Source organism: Marmota marmota, unplaced genomic scaffold (assembly GCF_001458135.2).
Source record: "Marmota marmota marmota unplaced genomic scaffold, marMar, whole genome shotgun sequence".
In the NCBI taxonomy this organism is placed as follows: Eukaryota; Metazoa; Chordata; class Mammalia; order Rodentia; family Sciuridae; genus Marmota; species Marmota marmota.
This window is the reverse complement of record NW_026000020.1, coordinates 3,830,793-3,855,128: the sequence shown is the minus strand read 5'-3', so window position 1 is coordinate 3,855,128 and position 24,336 is coordinate 3,830,793. Positions and strand designations below refer to the sequence as shown.

The 24,336-nt window shown below is 44.2% G+C and overlaps 1 protein-coding gene and 1 long non-coding RNA gene across 6 annotated transcripts in view; one reads left to right on the top strand and one right to left on the bottom strand.

Annotated features, from left to right (window-relative positions):
• Positions 1-23,993, bottom strand: part of LOC107154095 — a 33,465-nt gene extending 9,472 nt beyond the window's left edge. For 2 of the 5 annotated variants that reach the window (XR_007350196.1, XR_007350197.1), the window contains exons 1-2: positions 23,204-23,991; positions 20,523-20,591 (exon numbers count right to left, since the gene is read on the bottom strand). This is a non-coding gene — a long non-coding RNA (uncharacterized LOC107154095). Of the gene's footprint in view, positions 1-20,522; positions 20,592-23,203 lie in introns of all 5 variants that reach the window. The other 3 variants (XR_007350193.1, XR_007350194.1, XR_007350195.1) reach the window with 3 other exon arrangements.
• A 2-nt stretch (positions 23,994-23,995) lies between these two features.
• The window catches only part of Pdcl3 (phosducin like 3), a 9,451-nt gene continuing 9,110 nt past the window's right edge, over positions 23,996-24,336 (top strand). The window contains exon 1 of the mRNA XM_015499675.2: positions 23,996-24,150. Within this exon, the coding sequence (XP_015355161.1) occupies positions 24,145-24,150 (6 nt within the window). The 5' untranslated portion in view covers positions 23,996-24,144. The remainder of the gene's footprint in view (positions 24,151-24,336) is intronic.

Sequence of the window (24,336 nt, the reverse complement as noted above, 5' to 3'; positions counted from 1 at the left end):
TTTGTTACAGTGAACTCTCTCTGGCACACTTGCTCTGTCTTGCCCTGTGATACCCTCCACATGCTGTGACTCAGCAGGAAGACCCTCACCAGATGCTGAGCAGATGGCAGCACTGTGCTCTTAGAATTCCCAGCCTACAGAACCATGAGCCAAAGTAAACTTGTATCCTTTATCCATTACTCAGTCTCAGGTATTCTGTTATAGTAACAGAAAGAAAAAAAAAAGACTAAGGCAATGTTATGGATTGGATATAAGGTGGCCCTCAAAAGCTCATGTCTGAAATAATGCAAGAACATTCAGGGGTGAAATGACTAGGTTATGAGAGCCTTAAGCCGGTCAGTACATTAATCCCCTGATCAGGGTTAACTGAGTGGTAACAAATGTGGGTAGGGTGGGGCTGGAGGAGGTGGGTGTTGGGGGCATGGCTATGGGTGTATATTTTGTACTTGGTAAGTGGAGTCTCTCTCTCTCTCTGCTTTCTGATCACCAAGTGAGCCCCTTCCCTCCTCCACACTCTTCCACCATGATGTTAAACCTCACCTCAAGCCCCAAGTTATGAAGCTGGCTGTCTGTGCACTGAGATCTCTGAAACCATGAGCCCCAAAATAAACTCTTCCTCTCTAGAGTTGTTCTTGTCAGGTCTTTTGGTCACAGCAGTGAATGAGCTGGCTAAAACAGCAGAGATCACAGGAAAGTGTCTCGCTAACCTGCCAGCTGCCCACAAGTTCCATGCAGGAGCTCAGCAGAGATGAGTCGGGTTGGCTTAGCGCTATCCAGCTAATCCTCAGGACCATGAGTTACCTAAAAATGGTGGTTGTTTTAAGCCACTAAATTTGGGAGTGGTTTATTATACATCAAGTGCTAACTGGTGCAGCCAACATTATGTTTGATTAAACTTATTCATTTGAGTCTGCCTATTCAAGAGCAAGTACCTCAAAGGTACGTGCTAGTATTTTCTTCATCTATGGATGCTGTCCACCTACCACTGGTTCTAGAACATGAGAGGGACTCAATACGTGTTCTTTAGATGTCTGAATGAATAAACATGGAAATATTTGACTAAATTAGCTGCCTATTGACTAGTGAAAGACAGCACTTACCTTTCTTCTAAATTTCCAGCTTTTATTTTATTTGCAAAAGATCCAAGAATTTGAAGGAGAATGGCCCCCAGCGAGTCTAGTCACCCTGCTTCATGCTATTTAGGGTTACAGTATGCATTGGCCCGGGACTCTGGAGAAAGCTGCTGCATCATTGATGTGTTGGTTTAGGAAGAACACTCCCCGCTGCCTCCTTTGGACCCTTGGGACCTTCCCAAGTGTTGGCTCTGCTCAGTTCATAAATCCTTTGACTGGGTGCCATTGACCTTTACTTAGATCCAGCCACCCAGGAGCTCTGCTGCCCTGTGTTCTCTAGAGAACTCAATGCCACAAGTCCCCGTGCCTGGCTCCAGCCCTGCAGTGCCTCCATCAAGCCCTCATCAGCTGTCAGAGCAGGGAGCCGGGGTGTCCTATTTCTGCTTCTCTCGTCTTCACTAAGTTAAAAAAATATACAAATTGAAAGAAGTAAAACAAATGATCCATCCTTGTTTTGAAAAGTGATTTTTATCTTAAGCCCTTAGGAGAAAAACTAACTTTGTTGGTTTGAATTGTACAGAAATTAGACGTAAGAGTATTGAGAAAGCTTCTGATTTTGATGTGATTTGTTCGAGTGGAATTTTCTTCTGTCACAAAGGGAGCTAAACACATTTTCTTATTGAATCTTCACAATGCTAGAACAAATCGATAGGGAGACATCTGAGTCATTTTCCTAGCAAAATGGAAATGTCAAGCAGAGCGATGAATTTGGTTTGTTGTAAAGGACGGCTGTAAGTCCTCTACTGAGCTACCAGACTCGTCTGGGATGGCAAATGAGAAGTGGTAGTCTCTTTCATCTCAAGCATTAAATGCATGTGACATTCAAAGCACTTTAATAGTTAGCTGCCTCTCAACTCCCACCCTCACCCCACAAACCCCCAGTCTGCCTGGCGGTAAATGCCTGCACTGACACTATCCCCGCCTCTTTAATTCCAGCCTTTTCTTCCAACCAGTGGCACAGGCATTAGGTTCAGGTGACAAAGACAAGTGGGACTCAGGCTTTTGCCTGGACAGGTGTCAAGGGCAAACCATCCTCACAAGTCTCTCTAACATGGGTTTCTGCTTGCAATACGCAGGACCCCGTCCTGGGCACTGAGCTAAGTGCATGCTGGGAAACCTGACCTAGGGAGCTAGCCCTGGGGCGGGGTCTGTTAGGATTCTCCTGTTGACTAATAGAGACTTTCTCTTTAGTTGTTGACACGTCTCCCACTTTCAGCTTGGGTACATTTTTTGACTCAGCAAGGGAGCCTTCCCAGCCTCTACTTCTTACTAACCCATGACTGTGTTTTATTAAAACTGTGCTGTTGACCAGGTGAGGTGGCACATGCTCGTAATCCCTACAGCTCAGGAGGCCGAGGCAGGAAGATGGCAAGCTCAAAGCCAGACCCAGCAACGGAGCAAGGCCCTAAGCAACTTAGCAAGAGCCTGCCTCAAAATGAAAACTAAAAAAAGGGCTGGGGACGTGGATCAGTACTAAAGTGCTCCTGGATTCAAACCCTGGTAAAAAACAAAAACCCAAACAACTGCCCCCACAGAAACAAAAGCAAACAAAACCAAAACTGTGCTATCCAATCCAGAAGCCCGCACACAGGAATGGTTACTGAAATCCAATTTTAAGTTAAATAAGACAAAAAGTTCACTTCTTCAGGCACCTGGCCATATTTAAGTACTCAGTGATGACAGCTTATTGGGTAGGAATCACAGAGGATCTATTCGTCATTGTAGAAAGTTTTATAGGATAGCATTGTTATAGATATTCCAAGAGAAAAAGGAGTTGTCCAGGGACTGCTCACAACGCCTTAGAGGAGATGAAGAGGCCAAGGGGCAACGTGCCCTTACCCGTGGTCAGAAGCTGCTTCCACCCTGGGGCTGGAGCCCACAGGCCTGTGCTCTCCCTAGTGCTGCTGTGGGTCTCTGCTGCACCCACGGAGGCCTCCAAAATGCTTAGAGGAAGCACCCAAGGCAGAGTGGTGCCTCTATCTGCCCCATTTTAGATGATCGCAATCTAGTTAGAACCCAGCAGGTGTGGGATTTGGGAAATGGGAAAGGTAGTTTTCAGTCTTCCAGCCCTCATGGTAAAAGCAAGACTGTGGGACCGTGGATGGAGAGTCTGAGGGTGACTAGAGGACATCTGGCACCTCAGGGCCTAGTAATTAGTGCAGGGTCCTCGTGTGTAGATTTCTATTGTCCCACTCAAGACCACTGTGCTGCCAGCATCAGAGTGTTCATTCCTAATTTGGACAAGTTGTCAGCCTTATCTTTCTGAATATTTTTTCTTCCCTTACAATACAGAGCCCAACTCTTTTTTTGGGGGGGGGGGTACCAGGGATTACATCTGGAGTGCTTAACCCCTGAGCCACATTCCCAGCCCTCTTTTATATTTTATTTAGAGACAGGGGTCTTGCTAAGTTGCTTAGGACCTTGCTAACTTGCTGAGGCTGGCTTTGAACTTGAGATCCTCCTGCCTCAGCTTCCTGAGCCGCTGGGATTACAGGCGTGGGCCACCGTGACCAGCCTAACTCATTTTTGATATCTACTTTTAAGTCTTACCTTTCCCTCTTTCCATTTTGGCCCACACCTGGGCAAGCAGACAAGAGCCTGAGAACTTCCCTCTCTGATACCTGCTCACAAGAATCCCCACCGCACCCTAACCACCTGCAAAATATCAAGTCAGTATCCTTTTCTTGTTCTCACAAAACTTTTTTTTTTTCAGGTAGCTGGGGATGCCTGCCTTGCTGTCCCCCTGAGAGCCCCACTATGTGAGTAAAAACGTTTCCTACCTTTTTAGTGTGTATGGGATCAACCTCTGAAGCGGATTTGGGGTGGGGTTCCATCCTACTTCTCTGAGTGGCCCCAACATCCTCTATTATAAAATATATATTAGAAATATGTTGGGCTTTCTTATCCCCTTCTGCATGGTTCTTTTTTGGGGTGGGGGGAGTTACCAGGAATTGAACACAGGGGCACTCAACCACTGAGCCACATCCCAGCCCTATTTTGTATTTCATTTAGAAACGGGCTCACTGAGTTGCTTAGCACCTCAACATTGCTGAGGCTAGCCTTGAATCCCAATCCTCCTGCCTCATCCTCCCGAGCTACTGGGTCTGTGTGGTTCTCAATCTCCTTTTAATCTCCCTGTGTGCCATTCTTGATAACATCCTAAGCTCTTCTAAGTGTACAAATTTTCTCTTCAGATATCTCATTTAATAAGTTTCATATGTTTTAAAATTTTCAATAATTGTATTTTTATTTCAAGAAGTTTGATTCTTTTCCAGATATGTCTGGCCAATTTTAGAGTCATTCTTACTTTGGAAACTTTTATGCCTTTCTTTTATCTTCAGTGACAATCTGCCAAATTTTGCAGGAACCTCATCTTGATTTTTTTAAGGTTAAGGGGATATATTTATTGTTCAAGTAGAATTCTCCATACCTAAAGATTGATTGATATAAGTACCATAAATTAGAGAAAACTTTAAACAGCTAATATGAACCAAATGGAGATTTTAGAATAAATTTCTTTATTTGCTCAACTTCCTCATATGAAATGGCAAAATATTTGCATATTAACCTGAGCACATTCTACTTCATGCTGCAAATCATCTCTGGATTACTTATAATAGTTAATATAGCGTATTTTATGTCGACAGTTGTACCAATCAATTCAGACTCAGAAATTATGAAAGAACTTTATTTGGGGTCTGAAACTAGCAATTTGGGAACATTCAGATTTAAACAACTCCGAATGAGTGCTCCCAAGAAACTCAGATTGTACAGAACTTTTAAAGGGAAGGAGACCCAGTGACCCAGGAGGCTGAGGCAGGAGGATTACAAGTTTGAGGTCAGCTTCAGCAACTTAGTGAAGCCAGGCCCGCAGCAACTTAGTGAGACACTGTCTCAAAATAAAAAAATAAAAAGGGCTGGGGATGTGGCTCGGTGGTAAAGTACCCCTGGGTTCAATCCCCAGTTCCAAAAAGACAGCAATAAGGGGAAGGAGGGATGGAAGCTAGGGACCAAGGAAACTCCACGAGTTACATAAAAATAAAGGTGACCGGTAAAGAGAAGCTGTCCTAATGCTGGACTGTACGTCATTCCTTGTCCGTGATTGATTATTGGGACTGTCTCTGGATGAACAGTTCATTTGTCATTTGTGTCAGTTACAGCTGCGACCTCCAATAGAAGATGACAAGAGCTCTTCAAGTCTAGGCCAACTCAGAAGTCTGCGTTCCAGTGTCCTTTCTCAAGCTGGTTCAAGAGTTCACCTCCCAGGCAGCAGCCAAACATGTGAGGAGGCCTGGCTCCTCCAGGAGCCGCCCGACTCCATTTTGAAATGTTCCCTGAAAGTTGCCTCATACGGGGATTTTCTTCTGGATTTTATAGTTGTTCTATAGCACTTTTTAGAAAATAATGACAAGAAAAATATTCTGCCTGTGATCCTTACAGACACCATTTTTAAAAACACATTTTCAGTTCGCTGTTGACTGAACCGTGAAGGTGGGACCTGTGGATACAAAGAGCGGACTCTGTGTCTCCATATTTCTGCGATAATGCTCTTTCTTTCTCCTTCTGTTTTATGACTCTCCTGCTAGATATTTTTCAGCAAATAAGCTGCATTAGTCATTCATTTCTCCAAATTATGTGTGTCAAAAAGCCATCCGTGGTGGAATCTGTATGATACTTGACATCCTATCCAAGGAAAGAACTGTGACATTTTGGTGAACTTCAGAAGCCTTTTGTGCCAGGAGGTTTGAAATGTTGATAATGAAATGTCAGTAACAGCTTCCTGGTTCCCACTGAGACAGGGGTTTGGGATAAAGAGACTCTCAAAGGACACACCCATAAGCTGAGCTGTTGAAGTGCAGGACCCAGGAACAACTGCAGCTCAGAAGCGACATGCCCTCGACCCATGCCCTCCTGACGTGCAGGCAAAGCCCAGCGCAGGGCCTTCTACTGGTGCCCCTAGCACCAGCCCTGACATAAGTACTAACACTCCACACCAACGGGTTGCTGTACCCCTAGAGATGGCTCGCATTCCCGTTCTCCCCTGAATATGCATCTACTTTCCTAAGTAAACCTTTGCATATGCTTTTGACTGGTGCAGGCTGCGGTTCTTTTCCACCATGAATGCCAAGAACCCAGCTGACCCTGAGTCAAGACCCACCTTCTCTTTGGGAACCCCTCAGATCCTTCTTCAGAGACATGTCTTCTGTGACCCTTTCTGAGACAGCGGTCCACTTCGTCTTTGAATATAGCTCTGAGGCTTATTTTTAAAAGGGACCTGTTTTCCTTTTCCTCCTCTCCCTCTCCCCTCCCTAACCGGGGGGCGGGAACAAGATTACCTGGAGTTGTCTGTGATCCACAGGAAGGAGATGTCTACCCGAGGATCTAGGAAGTGAATAGCTCCCAACTTAATAAGTGAATCCTAACACACCATCGGGGCACCTTGGGACCCCCTGCCAGGGCACACCTGGAACGTAGGTCCTTGAAAATGCCCCTGTTCCTGCTGATGGGCAGAATCACAGCCTCTGGGACTGGAGTCCTCTGGGTTTCCCCTTTGCTAGAAAAGCAATAAAACTTCTTCTTCCTCTTTCTTATCATTGAGTTGGCATCGGGGACAGGGACCAAGCCTTCCGTTACACGCCTACCATTCTGATCTAAAGCTGGCCTCGAGCCAGGCGCTAGCTCTTAGGACAGGAGGACAGCAGGCTCACCTGAGGCCTGACTCCCTTCCTGCTGAAATCCAGCCTGCTGCCCCAGACTCTCAGTTGTTAGCCACCCTGTGCTTTTCCTTTTAGAATTCCTTTAACTAGTGCTCTGGTTTGGATTGGTCTGTCCCTCCCACCCCCCAAGGGTTCCTGTGTTGGAACTATTGAGAGGGAGCCCAGTGCAAGGTGATCAAGTCATAGGGGGCGAGCCCCTAGGAAGGGATTAAGTAGTTCCATGGAACCCCACTGAGTCCCTGTGAGAGTGACCTGGTTGAAGAGCAAGCCTGGTTCTTGAGGCTCTCCTGGCTTCCTGTCTCCCCATGTGACCACTCTCCTGCACTCCTAACAAGACGCCATTCACCATCGGGCTTCCACTGACCAGAGCTGGTACCATGCTGTTTGGATTTTCAGCCTCCAAAACTGTCAGCCAAGTAAACTTCTTTTCCTAATAAAAATATTCAGCTTCAAGTATTTTGTTACAGTGATGGGAAATGGACTCCTACAATCAGGCTGCATATTATCCTGTCTTTTGCCAGAACACGTCTCTGGAGCCACCTGAACTTTGCCTAAACTTTCCACCTTGAATTACTCAATCCTGGCCTTTCAGGAGGTACCTGGCAGACTGCTCAGGCCCAATATGTGGATGTCAAAGTTAGGCATACTATCATAGCTTCATATCAAGCGCTAGGGCCTCTGAGCTCAGCCTAAGACTGGCTTTCTCCTCTCCAGGTTTACGGTTTGGCTAAGAACTGCCACCTGGGTTTATTTTAAACAGAAACAGATGTGGCTTAAATCCCTCATTGTGAGATGTAGTCAGGCTGATTCTTTCTCTGCCATCTCTTTCTAAAACCCTTCTAGGAGGGAGATGGAAATTTAAACCACATAGACATGGGAAACCTGTTTCCCATGATCAAATTGATTGTTTTTGCTTAGAGACATTGTGAATCTTGAAACTGACGGAGCATCCTTTGTTTCGTGGGAAGCTGGGAGCCAAGTTCTCATGTCTCTCTGGTAAGACACTGGTTGGTGCATGTGTTTTGAGTAATGACCCCACTCCTGGCTCCTCAGTGTTTCCTACTGAATAACCCCTTAGTCCTCATGCTGGGTTGTATATATCTCCATAATCTACCTTGTAAGGATGAGGGGAGGGGAGGCAATTGATGCAAATGATTATAACAGCCAACATGGATGGAATCTTTTAGTGCTGATGATTGTGTATTAACTCAGTCAATGGTCATCAGTGTTCCTGCAAGGTAGGTGCTATTATTATCACCTCCATTTTACAGATGGGAAGCGGGGAACCAGAGAAGCCAAGTCTAAGATTATACTACTAGTGAGTGTTTGAGCCAAAATATGGGCCCAGATGTCCTGTTCTAGAACCAGAGATAGAATCACATGTAAATGCAAGGAGAGATGGACACGGGTGGACAGGGAAACCTTGGGTTCTACAGAACCTCAGTTATCCAAGTTGTTCAGTCATCTGAAGAGAGCCCCAGAGTATGTGTGTGGGAATATAAGCACATTAGCCTATTTAAATGAACACATCTCTGCATTACAAGGTGTGCAATTATGTCCAGGGAATAGGGGGAAAGGAGACACACTTCTCTGCATTTTTCTATATTGTTTATTTTTAAAAATAGAACTACTTTCAATTGATTGGCACTGTTGGCATAAATTTTGTTCATCTCTTAGAAATATGCCTCAGGTTTGTGTCATACACCTACATGATTTAGTTCAACGCCTACCCCCCTAGAATATAATATTTGAGAGCAGAAACTGGTAGAAAAAGAATTCTAAACCTAAGAAGTACCAAGTAACCATGGGGATGTTTTGTGGATGTTCTAGTTTGAATGTGAAAAAAGAAATTTGTTCTTTTGTCCATTATGAGTTTCTCAGCAACTGGAAACATTTATCTATTTTTAACCCACTAAAGCTACATAGAAGTAGCTTCAGAATTTGCTTTAACAAATTTTATCTGTCTTAGTCTCTTTCTTAATGAAGATTACCATGATAAATATAAGAACATGCTGTTAGTTACTCAAACTCCAACAGCCACAAAATTGAAACATTTTTTTACATGAAATTTCTAACGGTGCTATAGTTTAATGCTCTTATAACTCTATTATAATCATGTCTTTTGTAGTATTTTATTATCTCTCTGAAGTAAGGAAGCCTAAGAAACATTGAGGAACACGTGCAATATTTATAATACAAAAATCCAGTGTGGCAGAAAGTTAATGCATATAGAATTCAAAATCATAAGAGGCACTTTCCCTTGAACACACCATGAAGGGGGCTGAATTTGTGTTCTGCATTTCAGGTACCCTTGTTCCCTTGTGAATCTGGGGAGCCAGACCAGGGAGGGGTTGATATTTTGATACTCAGAATTCTAGGTCCTTCCTTCCTCCCTCTCTCCCGCCCTCCCTCTCCTGACTGAGCACAGCCTTCAGTTGGTGTTTGGTTGGGAGATGGAGGCAAATAGGGCCGGGGAGGGTCACAGCAGCTGCCAGCTGAGACTCTGGAGTCCCCACTCCCGAGGTTGGGCAGGAGCGGAGTCTGAGGGTGCCAGGACTTGCTCACAGGCATCTGCATGCAGCAGGATGTCCCGTCTAGGAGTCTGGAGTACAGTGGAGACTCCGATGGTGGAGGTTTCAATTCCAAAGCCTTCCACAAGTGGAGACAGCGTTTACAGCCCTAGGACCCACTGAGGTCCCCCAAGAGGAGGGTGTAGAGAGAGAAGAGGGCTGAGAATGGAGACATTATCAAATCCTGAGCTCAGAGTTGAGGAATAGAAAAGGGACCCAGGCATGGGGCAAAGGAACGGCCAGGGAGGTGGGGAGTCATGAAAGTAAAGAGCCAAGCAAAGGAGGGTTTCACAGCGGAGGGGAAGGCGGGTGGTGAGATCTACTGAGAACCAGGAAATGTGCAGACAGAGGGAGTTACTGGATGACCATCCTGGAGGTCAAGGGTGACCGCAACAAAGGCCTATTCAATGGGTGAACAAAAGCCTGACTCAAGTGAGTTGAGAGGGTGGGTGGAGATAATGAGCTGGCTGGGCCAGGAACTCTGCTGCGAGGGGCCCAGGGAACGCGGCAGTAACTGGAGGGAAACCTGGGGTCAAGGGAGGGCTTTCCTCTAACACTGGAGACAGGGTCATGCGCAGTGAAGATGGAACAAGGCCATTTTGTTGCGCTAACGTCAGAGCATGTACTGACACAAACCTAGATGGTACAGGTCAATCTCTCCAAGTGGCCACTTGAAGCTGTAAGATGTAAGATGGCTTACTGCTCAAAGTGCTTTTTAAAAATATAAGTAGAAGGAGTATGCTCTGAAACAAGCCTAACACGCAGAGTGTGGTAAACAGATAACCAGTAACAGTTATTATCATCATGGAGTATTACACACTGGACACGACTGTACGGGCTACACTTTACATGACCGGCAGCACAGGAGGTGTATGTACACCAGCAGACACAGGAGCAGTGCCCATGTTAGGATGGCTTTGACATCACTAGGTGACATTTCAGCCAGCCATTCAAATCAGGTTCAAATCATAATCTGATGGGCTCAGATTCATTACAATCTTATGGGACGACCACCACCCAAGACTCTATCATTGACCCAACTGTCATTATAGAGGGCAGGACTGTTTTTCAGTATGTTCAGTATGTCCATGAGAAAAGAGGGGACACTCACAGGGGATATGAGGGATAGGTAGGAACAACTGCTAACATGGAGTCTCACTGGGGACAATAGAGGGGGAGGGCCCAGTGCACAAAGTGGGCATGGATCAGGTCCCTTTCCTGTGAGAAGGGTCCACTTTACGCTTTCAACATAAAACCTTAGTGCTGGCTGCTGGCAGCTTATTCTCAAACTGACATTGTTCTCCTTCCTCCCTCCCCAGCTGTGAGATGGGCAAGACTCATATTCTCCCTGTCCTAAGCTGGGTTCTCTCACGTTGCACTCACTGTCTACAAGAGTAGACAAACTGTGGACCTGGAATTGGAAGGGCGGCTCTTCAGATATAAGTTGAACATTAATTAGATCTACTGAGATTGAGACCTGAAAAACAGCCGTTGCATCCCCTTTTTAAAAGTCTGCGTTACCCCTAGAATAACAGCCTCTGTGATGTGAGCCATTGCCTTTCTCCTTTGCTAACACAGCAATCCAACTCTGTTTTCCTTTTTCTCAAAGCCTTGTCCTTGTTATGGGATCAGCACTGGGGAGGAGGCCCAAGATTTCAGTATCAGGCGGTGTCCTTTCTCAGGACCACAGACAACCAAGGCTGGAAGACCCTGAGGTCAATGGGTTTATGTTCACGTGGACAGAGGAGTTGGCACAGGGAGCTTGGGGAGGTTTCCTTCTGAATGCTTCTCTCGTCTCCATGTAATAAAGTTCAAGATCATCTTCAGCAAACAGGGAGAAGAAGGAATTAGGATTTTGAAAAGAGAGACAAGTGCAAAACAGTTCTCTGGGGCAAAGGGAAACAGGACAGGGCAGTGGAGTTTGGAGAGTCCACTGGAGGTGTGTGATTTATAATTTAAAGCAAGATGAGCTGGTTACGGTGGTGCATGCCTGTAATCCCAGCGGCTAGGGAGGCTGAGGCAGAGTCGTGAGTTCAAAGCCAGACTCAGCAACTCAGTGAGACCCTTGTCTAAATAAAATACAAAATAGGGCTGGAGATGTGGCTCAGTGGTCAAGTGCCCCCTGAGTTCATTCTCAGGTACCTCCTCCCCCTAAAAAAAATATTAAAGCAAGATGAGTCGGTGGATTGTATGCTTCCTTGGCCATTCTAGCTGCACCAATGCAAGGCCAGAGTGGACCAGATGGAAGTGAGTAGTCCTGGAGCCTATTAGGACTTTTGAGTTTAATGGATCCAGGAACAAGTTTATACACCAGGCAGCCCCCAGAATAAGAACAGGTTCAGGCCAACTCCATGGCATCCTCTGGCCAGATAATATTTTACAGACAGAATAATGGAGGAGACATATAGAAAATGCAAGGGAGAATTGCTTTAAGTGTGACCTAAGCAACCTGGTGAGACCGTGTCTCAAAATAAAAAGGGCTGGGGTGGGCGGGAAGGGGCTGTGGCTCAGTGGCAGAGCGCTTGCCTAGCATGTGTGAAGCACTGGGTTCGGTTCTCAGCATCATATATAAATAAATAAAGATGAAAGTCCATCAACTAAAAAAGTATTTTAAAAAAAGGCTGGAGTGTAGCTCAGTGTAAAGTACCACTGGAAAATATATATATATATATATATATATATATATATATATATACATACATACATATGTGTATTTTTTCCCTACACAGGATGAGCATCAATAGGAGAGAGAGAGAGGTAATATTTTGCTTCGGACTGACAAACTGACCACCCCTTCCTCAATGTTGAAATGCTCACGTAGGAAAAGAAAAATCCCTTTGAAATGTACCCAAAGCCAATTAAATTTCCTAAGCTGTAGCCCAGCCCTACACTTACATATGGATAAAAATCTAGCCCCTTCTTTGCTGCTAGAGGTGGCCTCTGTGTCCCCTCCCCTAGAGGAAAAACTTCTCAATGACAGCTTTGCCTGTGTGCTGGCATCCTGTGGCCTGGTCTCCATTCCTATTGTTACCAGGTTGGAAGTTCCTGTCTATGACATCAAGGGGACATCTTGGAAGTGGGGTAGGCCTTGCCGGTTGCCACAGTGATGGGTGGGAAGGGGGGTGGCTGCTGGCACTCCTGGGTGGGGTTCAGGAATGCTGCATGCTGGGAAAAGGTTGAAAACGGCACCTAGCTATAAACCTGCTGACATTGATAAGTTATGTTCAGTCTTAGCTGAATTTTTCAAGAAGCATTCACATTTCTAGGAAAGTAACTACCTTTTACATTGAGGGGAAATGGTGCCTTGACTGGAATTTTACCAAGTTTCTCACCATTTTTGAAAACCGAGTCTCTGCCTGTGATCTTTCAGTTACCAAGGCAACGCACAGTTTCGTGGACATTAGTATCAATTGTATTCACGATGGTTCTACTTGTGTCTAGACAGATACGCTTATTTAGTTCTTATGTCAAAAGGTTGGAAACAAAGAAAAATGCACCTTTTTCATTAGAAACTGGTATAATCCACCCGACTACTATGTCTTCTTGTGCATTTCTGCTGGAGGACTTTCATACTGAAAACACATTATTCTCTTTTCATAGTTAAGTCATGATGGCAATGATATGAAATTGCTCTTTGTGATTTTATCTGTGAACTTCATCTCACAGCAGTCGGGAGGGTGTGCAGAGTGCTTGTTACCTAGGAGGCGTGAGGTCTGGTAGGTGGAAGGAAACATAGAGAAGAGACTCTTGTCACTCTGGGGCTGCAGCAGTCATGTCTGGGCGTCTGTTGACACAGAACCTGAGTGTGTAGTTTGGAGTATGAGTGAGCACGGCACAAGGGGAGAACCACAAAGATGAGCAGGGAGGCTGGAATGTGAACTTGGGGATGTAACTGTGATGAAAGAGAAGCCAGGCTGCCCCCAGGGAACATCACAGGGTTGCTAAAAGGCTAAAGCCCATTCAAAAGTCATCAAGAAGCCAGTGGTAGGTTTAAAGGATCACATTTATGTTAGGGAGTCCTCAATCTGTGGAATGGGTTTGGAGGACATGAGACTAGTGTGATTCCACAGGGAGCAGGTTGTACTGGGATCTAGAGGTGAGACGATGATGGTTTAGATTACGACACAAGCAGTGGAGACACTGAAATGTGCAAGCAGTGTGTATTAGGCTGTTCAGGCTGCTGTAACAAAATACCATAAACTGATGGTTTATAAACAGAAATTTATTTCTCACAGTTCTGAAAGCTTAAAATTCCAAGATCAAAGTGCCAACAGATTCCATGTCTGGTGAGACTCCTTCCTGGTTTGCAGATGGCAGTCTTTTCAAAGAAGGGCACAGTCACTAACACCATTTTGACTCCATCTTGCCTCTCTTTTTCCGCCCCCATCATTTTCTGAGTTCTCCTGAGCTATTCTCTTCTATAGTCACCTTGGATTCCAGGAACAACAGGTCCGATGGATAAACATCTTGTGACAAGAGTCAACTACACCAAGGCAACAGTAACCTTACTTTGACAGGGTCCTTCCTAAGCAGTCCTGAGATGATGATGGACAGACCACATCTGACTAAGCTTACCTGCTTAGGCAGCTGTGCAAACCCAACCCTTGCTCTCATTCCCCTTTCTATAGGCCTCAAAGTTGTGTCAGCCCCTCAAAGACCGAAGTAGGGACCTGGGTCCCCCTTATCTTCCTGGTGTAGCTACACTGATTAAGGCTCCTCTCGGGCTTTCCGCCGCTGCTTGTTTCCTTTGTTTTTTGGGGTGAGTGACTAGTCATGATTTCTGGAACCTCCAGAATCAGGCCTCTGGCCTAGAACTCTGGTAAGATTTTCACTGTGTCCTCACAGGGTGTAGTGGTCAAGAGGTTTTCCTTGGGGCTTCTTTTATGAGGGACTAAACCCATTCATAATTTTGGAGTCATCTTTGTATTCGCTACAGAAACATTTACTCATTTTCCTCCAGCAGCAGTTAGGAGTTCTAATACAGCGTTGGACAGGAGTGGTGGGCGTGGACATGCTGTCTTATTCCTGTTCTTGGAGGGAAAGTATCTAGTTTTTTACCATTAAACATGAGGTTTACCATTAAGTATGTTTTTGGTAGATGCTCTTTATCAAGTCCAGGACGTCCCCTCTAATCCTTTTTTGCCAGGTTTATTTTTAAATTGTGAATGGATTTTGTCAAATGATTTTTTTTTTGCACCTACTAATATAATCATGTAATTTTTCTTCCTTAACCTGTTTATGTGATGAATTAAATTGGTTGATTTTTAAATGTTAGTCCAGCCTTGCATACCCAGAATAAATCTTACTTGGTAATCCTGTATAATTTTTATATATAATTATTTATATAGTTGGTTTCAATTTGCCACTATTTTGTAAGGATTTTTGCATCTATGTTCACAAGAGATACTGAACTCTATTTTTCCTTTCCTGTAATGTGTATGTCTGGTTTTGATAGTTGATTAATGACAGCTTCATGGAATGACTTAGGAAATACTCTTTCTGCTTCTATTTTCTGGAAGAAATGGTACAGACTTGTTAAAATTTCTCCCTTAAATGTTTGGTAGATGTTTGAGACAGTGAATTCACCTGTGTCAGGTTCTTTCTGTTTGGGAATGTTATTAGTTACTGATTTAAATTTCTAACAACTATAAGCCTATTCAGATCATCTGTCAAGATACTGTAGTACTTGGGTAAGAACGGATATGTAACAATTAAGAATCCAGAAATAAACCCTCACATTAATGGTCAGTTGATTTTTTTTGACAAGAGTGGCAACATAATTAATGGGGAAAGAATAATCTTTTCGACAAATGGTGCTGGGACAACTGGAAAGTCAACACGAAAAAGCATGACGTTGGACTCCTCTCATACAATGGACAAAATCAGCTTAAATGGATCACAGACTTTATAAGTGCAATAACTAAAGGTAAAATTGATTATAGATCTCAAAAATGTAAGAGCTAAAGCTATAAAACTCTTGGAAGAAAATATAGGTGTAGATGTTCATGACCTCAGAATAGCTAAGTTGTTTTTTAGATATAAAACCTGAAGCACAATAAAAAAAAAAAATTAGACATCAACTGTGCTTCTAATATCCCTAACCTGAATGCCACTAAGATTTAAAATTTCCTGCTTTGAAAGACATTAGCAAGAAAACAAAAGGACAAATTACAGAATGCAGGGTGTTTCTGCAAATCATGTCCCTAACATGCGACTGGTATATGTGTTGAGAACTCTTATAATTCAGTAATAAAAAAGACACCCCAATTTTTATATAAGCAAAGAGTTACAATAAACCTTATTCTAAGATATACATATAGCCAATAAGCACAGTAAAGTAACCCAGGATCATCACTCAATAAGGAAATGCAAGTCAACACTACAATGTAGTATTGTATCATACGCACTAGGGTGGCTTTAGCCAAAAACACGAGCAATGACAACCAATGGCAAGGATGTAGAGAAACGGGAACCTTCGTACACTGCTGGGAAATGGGAACATTCTGTACATTCTGTATATTTTTTATTTTGAGTGTGTTATGGTTTGGATGTGAGGTGTCCCACAAAAGCTCACGTGTGAGACAATGCAAGAAGGTTTGGAGGAGCAATGACTGGGTTTCAGCCTTCACCTAATCAGAGCATTTATCCCTAATGGGATGAACTGGGTGATAACTGAGGCAGGTGGATGTGGCTGGAGGAAGTGGCTCATGGGGGGCAACTTCTCTTTCTGGTTCCTGATCATCAAGTGAGCTGCTTCCCTCTGCCATATTCTTCCACCATGTGGTCCTGCCCTGCCTTGAGCTCTGAGGAATGGAGGCCGCCACTTATGGACGAAGACCTCTGAAACCGTGCACCCCCACAAATAAACTTTTCCTCCTCTATAATTGTGCTGGTCAGGTCCTTGAGTCACAGCAGTGAAAAAGCTGACTAAAACAGAATGCAAAATGGTGCAATATATTTGGAAAATGAAGTTCCTCAAAAACTTGGGAATGCCATTTAACCTAGAAACTCCCAAGAGAAGTGAAAATGTGTTCACAAAACCTTTTTTTTTTTTTTTTTTTGGTATGAGACATTGAACTCAGGGTCTCTCAATCACTGAGCCACATCCCCAGCCCTTTTTAGTTTTTAATTTGAGACAGAGTCTCACTAAGTTTCTTAGAGCCTTGCTAAGTTGCTGAGGATGGCTCTGAACTTGTGATCCTCCTGCCTCAGCTTCCTGAGCTGCTGGGATTACAGGTGTACACCACTGTGCCTGACTCACATAAAATTTATGTGAATGTTCATAGCAGCATAAATCATAAGAACCAAAATTCTAAGCAACTCAAATGTCCACCTAGTGATGAATAGATAAACAGAATGTGGCATACCCTTACAATGGATGTTATTTGGTCATTAAAAAACAATACCGATAAATGCTACAATATGGATGAAACTTGAAACCGTTTGCTAAAGCAAAGAAGTCAGATACAATCAGCCGTACAGGTATCAAGTGTCCAGAGTGGGTAAATCCTCAGAGACAGGAAGCAGATTCGTGGTGGCCAGGGTCTGGGAGAGAGGAGCAATGGGGAGGGACTGCTGAAGTGCACAGTTTCTTTTTGTGGTGATGAAATGTTCTGAAATGAGCTAGTGGTGATGACCGCACAGCCTTGCGATATACTAAAACACACTGAGCTGTACACTTTTTAACAGGGTATTTTATGGCATGTGAATCCTGCTGCAATAAAACTGTTGTTTAAAAATAAAGAAATGCAGGCATAGTAAGGCAAACATAAAAAATAGAGAAAATAAATGGCCCTAAGTTCACCGTTATTCAGAACCTGAGTCAGGGGGAAGGGAACTACACTAGGGCTCTTTTCAAATGGATGGGATCTTATACAAAACAAGCCTAGCTACGAACTGTCCCAAGAAAGGAAGGAGTCACAAAAGACAAGGCAGGGGATTCAGAGACTGGTGAGTGCAGGAAGCACCCCCCACTCCCGGGCCAAGGGAATGTCACTGGAACCTAGAGTTTGCTTACTGGAGGGGCGACTGGGCTCATGCCACGGGGAGGCACTGCTGGGTGTGAAGAAGGATGCAGGTCCCTCCCTGTGCTGCTCCCTGGGACCCAACATAGGAAGCATCAGTCCTACCACTTGCACCCTGGGTCAGGACATCACAGGAAGCCAGGAAGGGAATGGGCATGATTAGCTCACTAGTTTCCTTGCCGCTCACAGCAAAGCTCTGAAAACACAGAGTGGGCAAGAGAAGTCAACGCCGGTCCACCGAGAATCTGACCCAGTGCAGCTAACCTCTGGAAAGTGTCTTGATTTCAATTTTATGGGGAGACTATTTCAGGTGTTATCCTGCTACCACACAGTGGTCCCTCAGTATCCGTGGGGAATTGGTTCCAAACTCCCTGTGGACACCACAATCACAAATATCAAATGATCTCCTATTTGCATATAACCTTGGCATGTCCTCCTGTGTACCTAAAGTCATCTCAGATAAGTTATGGCACCTAATACAATGTAAGTACCGTATGCATAGCTGCTATGCTGTATTGTTTAAGGAATAATGGCCCCAAATGCTGGCACATGTTCAGTATAGACAGGACTTTTTTCCTGGATATTTTCAAGCCATCATTGGCTGATGAAGAACCTACTGCATTTCCTAGTTATACTTACTTTTTTTTTCATTTGACATTTGTTAATGACATGGGAAATGCTTATGGTAGTCTTTGTGATCATTTTTAAAGATCATCCTGGAATTCCAAGGAAATCAAAGGTATCCCACAGACCACCAATACATCAATATTCTGAACAACTTCTCTCTTTTCTCTCCCTCTCCCCTCCACCTCCCCACTTTCTCCTCCTTTTTCTTCTTCATCTACTACTTCTTCCAGGGATTGAGCCTAGAGGTGCTTAACCACTGAGCTACATCCCCAGCCCTTTCTATTTTTTTATTTAGAGATGGGCTCACTAAGTTGTGTAGGGCTTCCCTAAATTGTTGAGGCTGGCCTCACACTTGCAATCCTTCTGCCTCAGCCTCCCTAGCCACTGGGATTACAGGTGCGTACCACCATGCCTGGCTTGAACAACTTATTATGAAACCTAGAAAAGTTTAAATAGTAAGCTGCCCATACAAGCAAAAGCTGTGCCATCTTTTCACTTTTTTCTAAAAAAAAATTATTGTTAGTCTTCAGAGAAAATAGTTTGATCAGGATTTACCAAAGCTTTTTCCTAGATGTTCCTTTTACATGTTTGCCTCACTGGCTTCAGTAGTCTTAAAGGTCCCCAAACTTCCAAATGTTTTCATGTAGACATCATCTCAGCATCTAGTCACTCCCTGCAGTCACCTTGTTTTTGGGTACTAGGGATTGAACCCAGGGGTGATGACTCACTGAGCCACATCCCCAGTCCTTTTTTGTATTTTATTTGGAGACAGGTCTCACTGAATTGCTGAGGGCCTCACTAAGTTGCTGAGGCTGGCTTTGAACTGCTTTGAACTACTCAGCCTCCCAAGCCACTGGGATTACAGGCATGTGCCATTGTGCCCGGTTGTAGTCAACTCTTAATGTCTTAACTTCCAGAGGATCTCAAAATGGATAGATGTGACAGTTCATTCACAGGCAGCCAGGCACAGGGACTCAGAGAACGAAAGAAGGAAGAGGACATTGGGAAATCAAGCTTCTTGACCCCAGCTATTCCTATCCACAAGGACAGTTCCTTAACAGCCCCTAGACATGACCAACTGCAAAAAGTACTTCTTGTGCCAACAGACCTCACCCCTACCCAATGCAAATAAACGCTTAGAAGTCACTTTGCTCTAGAAAAAATTTGCTGAAGAAGACAAAATAGAGGTGATAGGTCCCCTTTCTGAATCCTATATTTCTATGCCATCCCGCCAATCACTTATAGGGACAGATCAAGCCCATAAAAACCTCTAGACAGCAGACCCCATCACTCGGGACCCCTCCCCTTCGGGAGCTCTGATTCCTTTCTGTTACTCTAATAAATCCTGTACTTTGCTCTAACTCTTGTGTCTGTGGGTTTTGTTTTTCCAGTTTGTGAGACACAGAATCTTGCTCCGTGTTACAGAATCACATAGATGCAGTCATCAACAGGACACACTAGCACACTTTTCATGTCACATAAACTAGGAAGGGGAGACGACAGGAAAGGGAGGAGAGAGGCGGGCAGTCCTTCATCTACTTCGAAGCCACACAGGGATCTGGGGAGATGGTTACCTAGGGAGCCACCATGAAGTACGTTCTGAATAGGGAATTCCTCTTTACTTGGCAGCAGCCATGGAATCCCACATTTAATGAGAGCTCATTTAAAGAGCATACTCTTAATAGTTCTTTTAACCACAGACACTCAGTTGTAGGTTACAGACAGGCCTTTTGTCTTAGAAAGAAAGGACATTTTGAGGTCAGCTTGTTATGTGAATTTACTTGTCCCCTTCCCTAGGAGGCAAACAAACTGTGGACTAATGGATGGTATCCTTTCTGTACTCAGGACCCTGTATGGCAAGACTTGCAGCAGCCAAACTTTAATGCCAATTGCAGCAGAAACTTGAGCAAGAGCCATCAATACCAGGCTATTGCTTAGAAAATTGCTGGTACAAAGAAGTGGCAACATCCTATATGGGTACACATCACAAGACAGTCCTGGTGAAGTGTGTCTGAATCACATTTGTACAGAGGCTTTGAGATAAATGGGGAGTTTGGGGAGTTTTTTACTGGCCTGTTAAGAAATCTGTACACTGGGCTTGGGAAGCTGAGGCAGGAGAATTGCAAGTTTGAGGCCAGCCTCAGCAACTTAGTGAAGACTTAACCGACTTAGCCAGACACTTCTCAAAATAAAAAATAAAAAGTGGGCTGGGGATGTGGCTAAGTGGTTAAGTACCCTGGGTTCAATCCCTGGTACCAAAAAAAGAAATCCATACACAGTATATAACTTCAGAATTGGTCTTCTCCATTCATCATTTATAGAGGTCATAAACACACCCCAGAAGGGAGAGGGAAATAAGCAGACATTTGTAGGAAGGGCAAGCACGCCCACCCCCAAGTCTTCCATCTCCACTGTGAGAAAATATATTCAAAAATATTAAGAAAAACTGACCTTATTTCAGACACTTCCAGAGATAAGGAGACTGAAGCAAAATCCAGTGAAAGCCTTCCCAAAGTTTTGCTGGAGAAAAAACAAAACCATTCATTAGTGGAAATAAGGTCAAATAACAAAGTGGTCTACGAGGAACAAGAAAGCCAATAACAGAAGATTGGGGGGGGGCATTTATAGACATGCGTGGACTTGGTCTACAGGCGTGTCCTTCCAGACATTCCATCCCAGGGCAGGAACGACATGCAGAAGTACCGCCATCAACCCTCACCAGCGATGGGACATGAAGTTGCAGGTCCAGGGAACATAATGTAATATGGGCTCTGTCCACAGGATGAGGTATTAGTAGTTCTAGAAGAAACAGGGCTTGACTTGTACTAGCCAGGAGTTAGTCTACTGGATCATGTCAAACTGCTTATAAAAATAGGATATTTTTCTGGGTTTTGTGATGTTAGTGGAATTTGTCAACTTTCACAAATTGGTCATTAATTTATTTATTTGGGGTACCAGAGATTGAACTCAAGGGCACTCGACCACTGAGCAATGTCCCCAGCCCTATTTTGTATTTTATTTAGAGACAGGGTCTCACTGAGTTGCTTTTGTGGAGGCTGGCTTTGGACTCAAGATCCTCCTGTCTCAGCCTCCTGAGCCACTGGGATTACAGGTGTGTGCCACCACACCCAGGTAAAATTAGTAATTTATAATTCTTTCTTTTATTCAGTCTAAATATTCACTTTCATGTCTAATTTTGCATTCTTTTCTTAAAGAGGACCTCCAAAGTCAAAAGTGCTTCAGGCCACACAAAATTATATTTGCTCCTATATAAAAGTTGATTAGAGAATTCTCATTCTCATCCCTGTCCCCAACACCTCATTCCTCCCCAACAGTTAAGAATTCCCACTGTTTCCTTCTTCCTGTAATTCTTACAAAATTAAACAAATATGACTGGGCATGGTGGCGCACGCCTGTAATCCCAGTGACTAGGAAGGCTGAGGCAAGAGGATCCCAAGTCCAAAACCAGGCTCAGCAACTAAGCAAGGCCCTAAGGCAGCTTAGCAAAAACTTCTCTTTAAAAAAAAAAAAAAAGTGGCTCATGATATGGCTCAGTGGTTAAGCACCCCTGGGTTCACTCTCTAGTAACAATAAATAAATTAATTAATTAAAATAAACAAACATGAATAAACACATAAGTGTATTTTTACTTCAGAGGCATCATGCTTATACACATTATTTCTATGTTAAAAAATTATCAAATCAATCATTTTTAAAATTTGAGCTGGGCACAGTGGTGCATACCTCCCTACTTGGACACTTCCAGAGATAAGGAGACTGAAGCAAAATCCAGTGAAAGGTTAAGGCAGGGGGATTACAGGTTTGAGACCAGCCTCAGCAACTTAGTGAAACCCTGTCCCCCCCCCAAAAAAAAAAAAAATTGAAAGGATTGGGAATGTAGCTCAGTGGTAAAGCACTCTGCGATCAATCCCTAGTAGGAAATAATAGTAATAATAAAAATACAATTTGATTTCTTCTAAATTTTGAGTGATAATCATCAAAGGCTTTTTTCATTTCTAAGTTATAAAATTATGCCATGTTTTCCTTTAATACTTTAAGTCCTTTTATTCTGATACACATTGTGAAGTATGTATTCAGTTTTATCTACTTTCAAATGGTTATTATCCAATTGTCCCAACACCCTTCATTCAAAGTTCACCCTCCTTCTCCAATAGGCTGAGATACTGTCTGAAACATACACTAATGTTCCTATGAACTTGGCTCCATTCCTGAACTTGCTATGCTGCTCCTTTGATACTATTGTCTATTCATGCATCAAACCACATGGTTTTAATATCTGGTAGGGACAGATATTAAATAATATTTAATATCTTTAGGACCCTTGCAAATTATTAAACCAAAACTCCTTGTTCTCAATATCCCTCACCATGCTGTTCAGATTGTTATTTTGTCACACAAACTTTGGAATCTACCTGCTCAACCTTAGAAAGTAATTTAAAAAAAAAAATTAAAGATCAGCTGAGCAATCTGTCTCTCATATGTGTTCAAATGAAAAGTTTTTCCCTGAGTATTTATGCTAACATAATAAAACCAAAAGTCAATATATCTTATTAACAGGAAATGGTTCTGATATATGTAGGAAAAAGGAATTGACAGAATTAATTCCAAAACTATCAAAGAAGAACTGATTTAACTGGCGATGAGGAAAGGTCAAACCCCTCCATTTTATTGCTGCGCAGGATGAAGAGGAAAGCATAGATTTGGAGTTATCCCCAAACTAGCACCAGTTGATTTAGGTGGTGATAACAGGGGAAATTCACTCACACTTTGCTGCCAGATAAATTAATAAACAAATACTTAAAAAGGCCTGTAATTGAGTCAGAGTTAGGTAAATCTTTAGGACCCTTGCAAATTATTAAACCAAAACTCCTTGCTCTTAAGGAATCATTTGATCCCCTCATCAGCGTTTGTGCACATTAGCAGCACTTGAGAAATACAGAAAATATCAGTTCTAGGGCTGGGGATATGGCTCAAGCGGTAGCGTGCTCGCCTGGCATGTGCGGGGCGCTGGGTTCCATCCTCAGCACCACGTAAAATTAAAATAAAAGGCGTTGTGTCCACCGAAAACTGAAAAATGAACAAAGAAAGAAAAAGAAAAGTTCTAGACCCACCTCCGGGAATTTAATTTGCTGGGCTATTGAGCCCCAGACAGCTGCAGTTTTTGAAGGTGATTCCAATGTGCAGGCGAGGTTGGGAGCCCCACGCCTATCTGACAGGTGTGTGGGTCTATTACCAGGGCGCTTCCTTTAGTACTAGGAAGAGTACCCTTCTCCACTCAAATTTGGAGTGGTGCATAGGCAGAAGCGCTGGGACCAACACCTGCTCTTAGCAGTCAGATTGCTGATTTCAGTGGCGTGCGGCTAAGAGCCTTTGCACATGTGTCTCTCCAGAGGCTGAACTGGTTAAAGGACTTTCACCTCTTTTTTGTTTTGGTGCTGAGGACTGGACCCAAGGGCAAGCACTGTGCCACTGAGCTACAGCCCTCATTTGACTGCTTTCCTCACTGTTGCATCCACAGATCCTAGAATAGAGCCTGACACATGGTGGACAATAAACATCTTAGGAATGAGCCGCCCTTATCCGATACTGACACGACACTGGACGAATTCCCGGTGACCCTGCATCATCTTTAATCGTATCGTCAGACCACTGAGACGTGTTTCTTTTTCGGACTTCTTCTTTGGGAGGGCAGAGACCTCTTCACTTGCTTGGGTCGCAGTTGCAGCTTCGCTCCTAAGCACCTCTCCCACCAAGCGACTCGTTGGCCGAAGACCTTTCCTAATAAGGGAGCGTCCAGGATCACCCCGAGTCACGTGAGCTCCACGACCCGACCCTGGTACGCGCGTCCTGTTTTGCGCATGCGCACAGCTCTAGTGCCTGTTCCTTGGCGTGGCGCAGACTCAGATCCCTCGCTTCCGCCTGGCTCCGCTCAGTTCGTTTCTGGGGGCGGGACCAAGCCTGGCTGGGAGAAAAGGCGGGGCTGGGCCTCGCGCGTGCGCGGGAAGGAGTTACGGCGCGGCGGGGCTGGGTGGCCTGAGCGTTCGGAGACAAGATGCAGGTAATCGAGGCAGGTTGCCCGGGTCTGAAGGACAGGTCTCGTTTGTTGTGTTGTGTTTGCTCGGGCCGCGGGCGCCAGGCCTGAGACCGCCGGGCCGCAGGTTCGGCCGAGGCCGCAGGTTCGGCCGAGGCCCCGCGTGGCGAGGCCCGCGCGGCGCAGTGCGGGCGGGCGGGCGTGGCTCCAGCC